The following is a 9,370-nucleotide window of genomic DNA, read 5'->3' on the forward strand; positions in this document are numbered from 1 at the left end:
AGCTGTGCAGGCTGACTAACCCTGTTCCCAGCCGGCCAGTTCCCCACATGGCCATCCCTCACACGGCAGCCCTGCTCCCCCTTCCAAGTACACATCTGGGCTGCACTTCTCCTGCCTTTATCCATTCCATGTGCATATATTTCAAGGAATACAAAAGAAGAAGAAGAAAATAATATAGCAACACCCCATACCCACTGAGAGCTTACCAAGTCAAACATGGCCAATAGACCTCAAGGCCATGTCTAGGCCTTCCCTCCCTCTCCCTCTGTCTCTCCCTCACCCAACTCCCCCCTGATTCAGGTATTTATTATTTCTATGCTTTTAAAAATATAAATACATGAAGCACATAGTATGGTTTTGCATGTTTTAAAATGTATATGCCTATAATCCTGGATCTCCACTCATTTTAATAATTATATTATGTATGTAGCAATTACACATATATAGAATGTATGTCATTTCATATATCATATTACATATACAATATATATAACCATACGATACCATCATTTATTACTAGACCATATTTACTTATCCCTTCTCTTCTTGATGAACATGTAAGTTGTTGATGGTTTTTGCTATTAGAAAGCGTGCTGAAATGGGCCTTGCTGTGCACCTGTGTGGGGTTTCTCTGGATGTGATATAAACATGCTAGGTTGAAGGGTGTCCTCATCTTCGACTTTGCAGATATTGCCAGATGGCTCTCCGGCAGGGTGTGGGAGTTGTGCTGCATCCTTGATGCCTCTTGGTACTGTCGAGACTAAAATTTGAGCTAATGTGATGGGTGTGAAATAGCATTTTTTGTGGCTTAAACTTGCATGTCCTGTTCACTAATGAGGTTGAGCATCTTGTGTTTATTGACTACATTTTTTCCCTTTTGTGACTTTATCTGTTCAAGTTCTCCTCTCCTTTTTCTTCATATCGGTCTATTCACCAAAAATGCAAAATCTGCTCCAGCTGACCAACACAGCTCCTCAGACAGGCATTCCAACCATGGTTCCTGCTCTGCTCTGAGCGATGGCCAAGGATGCTCTGTGTTGGGGAGACATAGAGCAGTTCTACTACTCAGTAACTCTTTTTTTAATGGCTAGAACTTCCATTGTATAATGGCCATAATAACATTCTTCATCGTTCCATGTGTAGCTTTATGCCTTCATAGTAAGGCTTATAGATATTCATTCCCCAATCCAAGGCAAGTGGAATGCCTTGCTATATGTAAGGCATTCATTCCACTAACATCCTAGAATACTAAGATGAGTAGCTATAGTTCTGGCCCTTAAAGCACTCTCAAGATGGAAACGGCATTATTAGTGAATTTATTTAATATACTCCGTATTTTAATAATGGTTAATTGTTCTGATTACAGAGAAGAATACTTATATAGAATTACTTATAATCTATAATAATAAAAGTGTAATATGCTAATTAGACCGGATGTCCTGAACAAAGCCGGGGCTGTAAGGGAAGCCTGGACCCCGGGTACCTGCCTGTGGCTGGAGGGAAGCCAGGGTCCCAGGTGCCAGAGAGAAGCTGGTGCTGGCAGCTGGGGGAAAGAAGGCCTACTCTTGCACAAATTTTGTGCATTAGGCCTCTAGTAGCTAAATAATTAACATAAACCCTTGTGTTGATGAATAAGAGAGTGGTTAAATATATTATGGTTAGCCATATTCTAGAATTTGCAGATACTGACATGCAATGATCATTGTTCTATATTATTATGAAGTGGAAAAAGCACGTTTCAGAACAGGCTAAACTGATTATACCAAAAGAAAGAAAATTCTAAATTTCCCTTTTCTCATACAAACCGACCACCTTCCATTTGGGTGTGGGCTACAGGAGCAGCGTTCCCCCGCCCCCGCCCCCCCCCCCCCATCTTTCTGACAGTGTGGTGTGCTGGAATGCTCTGATCAGAATACATTTTTATCATAATTCCTCCCCTTCCAAAAGTAAAAACCTAATTCTTTATTTTTCTGAATGACTGTCCTTTAACCCTGTCATGTACACGTGACTTTGTAGTAATGAACTTTTGTTTTTGCAAATCAGTTGGTTCCGGCTCTACAAGTTCTAGTGGACTGACTGGAAACTATATCCCTTCCTTTCTGAAAAAAGAAGTTGGTTCTGCTGTGCAGAGGGTACACTTGGCACCTATTCCAGACCCTTCCCCTGGTAAGTTCCATTGTGGATTATTCATGAATTGATTCAACAAATAGTTATTGAACAATGGCTTTGTCGTTGCAGACATGGATCAGCATGTTGTAGGTCTAGGATCCCTAAGCGAAGGAGACAGACAGAACTCCCTATCCTTGTGGACTTATACTCTGTAGACAATAAGAGGACCAGATAAAATGCTTATAAGTGTTGAGGAGAAAATAGAGCAGGCAGGAAGTAGAGAATGAGGGAGTTGGAGGGTGGGGTGCAGATTGCAATTTTAGATAGGATAACCAAAGAAGACCTCATTGCGAAGGAGGTGAGTGAGCAAGTGGGCAATATAGTTGAGACTGTTCCAGACATGGGATTCTGAGGTGTGTGGGCTTTAAAAAATATATATGTTTTTATTGATTTCAGAGAGGAAAGGAGAGGGATAGAGAAACATCAGTCATGAGAGAGAGTCACTGATTGGCTGCCTCCTGCAAATCCCACACTGAAGATCTAGCCTACAACCTGGGCATGTGCCCTGACTGGGAATCGAACTGTGACCTTCTTGTTCATAGGTTGAAGCTCAAACACTGAGCCACGCTGGTTTGACACAGGTGTGTGGGACAGGCCTGGCATATTCAGCGAATAGCAAGGAGACAGAATACAGGGGTGGCATGAGTGAGAGGAGGGGAGTAGGAAGAGAGGGGGTCAGAGAGATGAGAAGACACCCCATGCTATGAGGCCCTGCAGCTACCATGTGCATTTTGCCATTGACTCTGGGCGACATGGGAGCCGCTGGAAGGTTCTGAGCAGGGGAGTGAAGTGATTTGATATGCGTCTTCCACACTCACTCAAGAGCTGGCTGTCACTAGACTGAAAGGAGAGAGCAAGATTGGAGGCAGCAACACTGATTGGCAGGTTAATTATCCAGGCAGGGGATGGCGCTGGCCTGAGCTGGGGTGCTAGTGGTTGGGTTGGGCCAGATTCTGGGTATATTTGGAAGGTAGAGCCAGTAGGATTTGCTGACAAATTACAAGTGGAATTTGAGAACAAGAGAGGAGTCAGGATTGACGTCTGTATTTTTGGGCTGACACTATAGAATTAGGTGGTCTTTAACGGAGAGAGGGAAGACTCGGAGCAGGAGGCAAAGTGCTCCTCTTGAATTCTCCTTTTCTCGTATTTTTTGTTACTGAGATGCATTTATCTGCACCTGTTTGCATGGGTGCCCTACCAATCAGGCTCACCTGTCTCTTTCACTGCAGGTTATTCTTCCTTGAAGGCTGTGAGACCTCATCCTGGACGGCCTTTCTTCCACACCCAGCCTAGGAGCACTCCTGGGCTGATCCCACGGCCTCCGGCTGCCCAGCCAGTGCACGGCCGGACCGACTGGGCTTCCAAGTACGCCCCTCGGCGATGACAGTCGGGATCCCTTCCGTGGGGGAAAGCAGGACCCTGTCCCTCCGCCCACTGGCGTTCTCCCTGCAAGAAACTTTCGGATGGTGTAAAAGCAAACACACGCTTTGTAGTTGTTCTTCTGAACTAAGACATTTCAATATTCTTTTTTAAAGTTTTTTTCTTAAATATTGATTTGTACAAAATTATTTTATTCTAATACTGGGTCCCATTATTTTCTTAAACAGCAGCATTTTGTACATATGGATTATGTTTTAGTGTTTTATACAGTCAACTTTGTAACAAACTTTTTAAAGATTAATTGATTTTCTTTTGGGGTTCCAGATAATATTTTATACAGATTTTTAAAAATGTAATAATATTGATGCAGTATTGCAACAGGGGTGCAATTTAAAGCTACATGACAGAGGGTTATTTACTCAACGCGTGCGGATATTTGTGAAGTGGTTAAATTTTAAATGTGGCACATGGGGTACCTCAGGCTTCCTTGGACTGACTTCAGCACTAGAAAAATGGTCTTTTCAATGTCACGTTATTGGTTTGATCTTTTGAGACCGCTGTGCCGTTCTGAAAGTAGTGTTATGTAATTAACTCATTTGGTTTGGTGTTTGTTCCCCAGCTGAAAGAACTCTAAGTAAATATTTTTTGAAATTTTTGTAACACCCTTTATTGTGGTTGGAGATAGCCAAATGAACCCAGGCTTTATCATGCTATGCCATTCCATTCTATTTCTTCCATTTTAAAAATCAAATTGTATCAGCACCACAAAAGGGAAGCTTTTCTAGCCACAAGATTCTCAACATAAAGGTGAATACAGTCAATTAAACTGATATCCCTGCCAAGATGCACGACCAAAAAGCTAAGTTTTGACACAGCAGATTTTTTATGATAATAACTGATAGGATTTTGCATTCAGCTCAGTTCTCCAGGCCTGGCTGGGAACACACTACAAATAATCTCCTCTCCTAGCCGAAATCTCAGGGCACCTTGGGAAGCAGAACAGATTGGTGGCAGAGGAAGCCACAGTTACCATGACACTAAGTGTCAGAGTGTGCCACATTTGAACTTTGACCTCTTAACCCTTGTGTAGTTTCTTCCAACAGTGAGAACTCTATTGGTTGGCAGTGGCGGTTCCACTGAGAGGAATGTTTACAGCAATTTTGAAAATGACAAAGCTAGTTTGGAGACAGAAAAAGACAAGAGGTCCACTCTCACCCATCTCTGTAGGACACATTTGCCTCCACTCATGGTTGCCTGACAGGCAAGAGGGAAGGGCACCTCCAGAGAATGTATTATAATCTCAATAGTGTATAGACTCATTCTCCCAGGGCTCAAGTGCTCTCATGTGGTTCCAGGTTCCAGGATATAGCAAGCTGAACCACAGGAAAGTGTCATTTTTGTAGGTTAAAATGAATATTGGCACTTCGATATGGTTCCGCCTAATAAGTTGGGGAATTACCACTTCAGTGTGTTAATAATACGTTGCAGCCTGACCTGAGCCAATTACACCGTGGCTCCCCAAAAGCGCTAACCTAAAGTCGGGAGTCATTTCTGCTTTGGAGAATCTGGCTCAAAAACATACTTGACCAAGCGCTATGATCCTAGGGCCGGGAGAAAAGCACATAATGGATGTGGACTTAATAGGTAATATTTTCCTGTTAACAAACTGGCGGCAGAGCTTCAGAAAATATGTATGTGTAAGCACAACTTGAACCTGAATTCATTTCTGTATTATATTCTCAACTCATTCTCGAAAGCAACAGAAAAATGTGTTTTCAGAGACAAGTCCTTTACTGAGGTTAATATTTATTTCCCTTTCTGTATTATGTATACAGAGTAAGTTAATCTGTAACCTTCCTCAGCTTGCTGGAAAGCTGGGTTTAAATTGTAAATACCCTGTAGAAAGCAAATGGATTGTGAATACCATATTCTTGAAACTCTAGCTTATGCTAAGGTCATTACTTTTTTTTTTAATTGAAAAACTAGTTACCTGGTTAATACACATTATAAAGTGGTTTTTCTAATATTTTTGTAGGGCCCTAGCTGGTTTGGCTCAGTGGATAGAGCCTTGGAGTGAAGGGTCCTGGGTTCAATTTCTATCAGGACATGTACCTCGGTTACAGGCTCAATCCCCCATGTGGAGGCAACCAATCGTTGTGTGTCTCTCTGTCTCTCCCCTTCCACTCTCGCAAAAAATCAATAGAAAAATATCCTCAGGTGAGGATTAACAAAAACTTTAAAAAATAATATTTTTGTAGGGTCCAAATTCAGAAAAATATTTCACTTTTCTTCCTCTTCCTCTTTCCTTTATTTATCTGAAAACAACTTCCTTTGGGAAGCTAAACATGTATTCATATGAAAGTCAAGAAACAGATGTTCAGCTGAGAAAACTAGAAAACTGGAAAAAAAACACCTGTAAATTCTAAAGAACTAGCAAAATCCTATAAAGTACTCCCCCTTGCCCTGAAATGGGTAAAGGACAAATTGTGTATACAAGCTGTTTACTATAGAAAGAAATAGTGACCTTTTTTTTTTAGTGAAAAAAAATATGCTACCTGTGCATGTATTTTTCACTTACTATTGAATTATAAAGTGTACTGCAAGACACCAAGAGGAACGACAAGTGTAACTGTACCCTCCATTACTATACCTCGTTGCCAGTCAGAAAGCTTCCCAGGACGTCGGGCAACGGTACAGGGATGGCTCTTCTTTTGGGCCCAAAGGTTCAGTGACAGGTGTGCCCAGGCGTCCACATGTGAACTGCACAGGCACAAAAATTACCTGGTGTAATTGTTCATTTCACAATAAAATCTCATTCATTGCTAAGCCCTCACCCAGCTCATGTATGATAGGGTTTAAATAGGAAGAAAATAGATTTTCAAACAAGTTTTAAGACACATTTCACCCAAAGGACTAACTAACATCTATATCATCTTCTGGGATTCTCAAGGACTGAGTACAATCAAGGCAACACATGTAAAAACCAACAATTCTTGTTTGTCAAGAATTGTCAAGAACTTTTGTTTTCCAGTACAAATCCCAGTACTGCTGGAGTTCATGGGCACCGTATTTCCTCATGAAGTAGCATTTCCCTTCCATCAAGCCATTGGTTTGTGCCATTTAGGAGAGAAAAAGAAAGTAGGCTGTATGTTTCAGCTCAGTGTATGACCAAAAGCAATATATGTGACATACTAATTATGCATCATTTAAAGCATACTGTAGCAACTTGTTTGTTTAATATATGTGGTTAATTTTTAGAATTATTTTTACACTTTTCAACCAAAGTACTGTATTTTGTATAATTTATTGTGAGGACCTTCTCACAGAAACCATTAAGAAGACAGACTGGAGGCAAATATTACATTCATCTGTATTATTGGTTTCTTATAGACACTGTGCTAATGTGAATTTAAAATGACCTGAGTAAGTAAATAGTCTTCTGATCTCAGATATCTGGGCAGTGGTAGAAATTTTAATCACCTGATTTGATTACAAGGGAGTAACTAAGAATATATTTATTTATAAAGCAAATATTCAAAATGATGAGAAGATAGAGGACAGAAACCACTTATGTAAGCCCCTCTGAAATAAAATGTTGCTTTTTGAATAGTTCATCCTAAGGTGTTTTAAAATGTTAATTTTACATTTATAAAATTCTGCTCCAAATAAAGTTATGGTTTAAGAAAAATTTATTTGAGTGTTCTGTTTTTGTTTTCATGTTCTTTCATCGAAAGATAACATTAGTATATTTTATAACTTTTTCTTAATACTTGTACATTGGGAGTATATACTTAGAGCAGCAGTATGAAGAGCTATCCTGCAATGTGGAAGGTTTTATGTTTGTTTTTAATTTAGCTTTTAGTAAGTTAGATGACTAGAGATATTAAAAACAAGCACAGGCCAAAACTTCTTGTTTCTGACTTCATCGTGGTTAATACCTACCTTGTATGTTTTTAGCTTTCACAGTACACTCATGTGTACAATATAAACCTTCAAAAGAAAATCCACAGGAAATTCATTTCCCAAACATTCTTCGAATCCACAACGGAATTTTGTAGGAATGTGATTTACCAATCAGACTTGTATTGGTGAATCCCTAAACATGCCCCCTCATGATCAGAACACCACTGACTGACTGTGTAATCGTCAGCATTTGTCTGACCTCTTGGCAAGGGTGCCCCTTCAGAAGCCCTGCAGATTCTAGCTCTCAGCCATGCTTCCTCTGCAAAAACCTGCTGTAGGATTTGGTCTGACTCTAGCCATCTATAAATATGGCTGAATTTAAGCCAATTGTTTCCCTTTTCATGGAGAGTTTACATATCAAGCTTCTCCTAAACTATGATTTAAAGCTCCTGATTTTTATTAAGGCAATTTTACATGCTACTAAGTAGGTGGTTGAAGGTTTAAAGACGATTTCCCAGAGCCTCTGAAAATGTATCTGGTTGGTAGGTGGACACCAAGAATAAGACAGGGTGACTCAAAGAGTCTCCAAGAAAATGATTTCAGGAGCTTCCAAAGAAGAAAATGCCCTAAGGGTACCTATCGTAGAATGGCGGAATTACTTTAATAGGACTTTTTTTCCCCTGCCCTCCCGCCCCCTGCCGCCCCAACAGGACTTTTTATTTCTCCACAAGGCTGTGCAATTAATAGAGTCCTTAGTTTCTCTTTCAGGTAAACAAGATTGCTAGTATGATGTGACCCCTATTTTATTAGGTTGGAATATGAACTTGTCATTTTTGTAGGTTAGAAAAAAAAAGGTAAAGTATCAGCAATGTGATATGGTTCAACCAATTAGATATAAGGGAATGAAGATAAATGAGATAAAAAAAAAGTTAAAATAATGCTTGTGCTATCTAGTTCAATTAAAGTGAATCCTTGTAGAAAGGTGTGTCAGAAAAAATGAGTCAAGAATGATCACTTGGAGGGGGTAAAGGTGGGGGATGGAAGATATCTGAAATATTATCAACAATAAAAATGTATATTTTTTAAAAAAAGTGAATGATCACTTTCAGCAGGGCTGGAAAATGGGGCTTCCTACCTATGTTTGAGTGAGTAATCTGTGTTAGGTCGGAATTAGAAAGATGAAATTGAACATACTTATATCTGAAAGTGACTTTTCTGACTCTTAGGCTGCCAGCTATTCTTGATTTGCTTTATTTCTTGTTTAGCGTGCTTTCTCTAGATAAGCTCACCCTTTTGCTGCCTGCCAGTCCTCCCTTCTCAGTGATCACTGGCCTATACAATTGTCTAGTGGACACTACCAATTGGATGGCTCATAGGAATGAAAGTCAAATCTGCTCATTGTTTCCCTCACCAGGCTTATGGAGCTAGGAACCAAGGCATCCTTCATTCAGTAAATATTCCTACTCTGTGTTCAGCATTATTCTAGGAGCAGGATATACTAGTACAAAAGTATGTTGTTAAAAATGTGAAAATTCCTAACCTCATGGAATTCTATCAAATCTAGAGGCAACAAAATAAAAAATATATATTAGATGACAATAAATGTGATGGAAAATAGGCAAGGGAAGTGGAAAAGGAAATGTGTTTTTGTATGTTGGGGGGTGTCATTTTAAATTGTTTTCTTTCTCCCTTCCCCAACTCATCCTTCATATCTCACACCTCCTTAATATCGAATTCTACACATTTCTGAGTGAAAATAATAAAAACATCTAGTCAAACAAAAACGAAAAAAAGAAGTAGTGGAACGAAAATTAAAATTTTGTTGCAATTAGAAAAGGAAGGCAGACTGCCACGTGCAGCGCCTCATTTGGATGTGTCTGGAGTCTTGGAAGCTTGACTACCCTACGTTCTCCTACAA

General features: G+C 39.9%; 1 protein-coding gene across 1 annotated transcript in view; it reads left to right on the forward strand.

Moving 5' to 3' along the window:
- Positions 1-7,237, forward strand: part of CILK1 (ciliogenesis associated kinase 1) — a 33,341-nt gene extending 26,104 nt beyond the window's left edge. The window contains exons 12-13 of the mRNA XM_059701407.1: positions 2,044-2,166; positions 3,399-7,237. Of these exons, the coding sequence (XP_059557390.1) occupies positions 2,044-2,166; positions 3,399-3,553 (278 nt within the window). The 3' untranslated portion in view covers positions 3,554-7,237. The remainder of the gene's footprint in view (positions 1-2,043; positions 2,167-3,398) is intronic.
- Positions 7,238-9,370: the final 2,133 nt, after the last annotated feature.

This window comes from Myotis daubentonii, chromosome 6 (assembly GCF_963259705.1).
Source record: "Myotis daubentonii chromosome 6, mMyoDau2.1, whole genome shotgun sequence".
In the NCBI taxonomy this organism is placed as follows: domain Eukaryota; kingdom Metazoa; phylum Chordata; class Mammalia; order Chiroptera; family Vespertilionidae; genus Myotis; species Myotis daubentonii.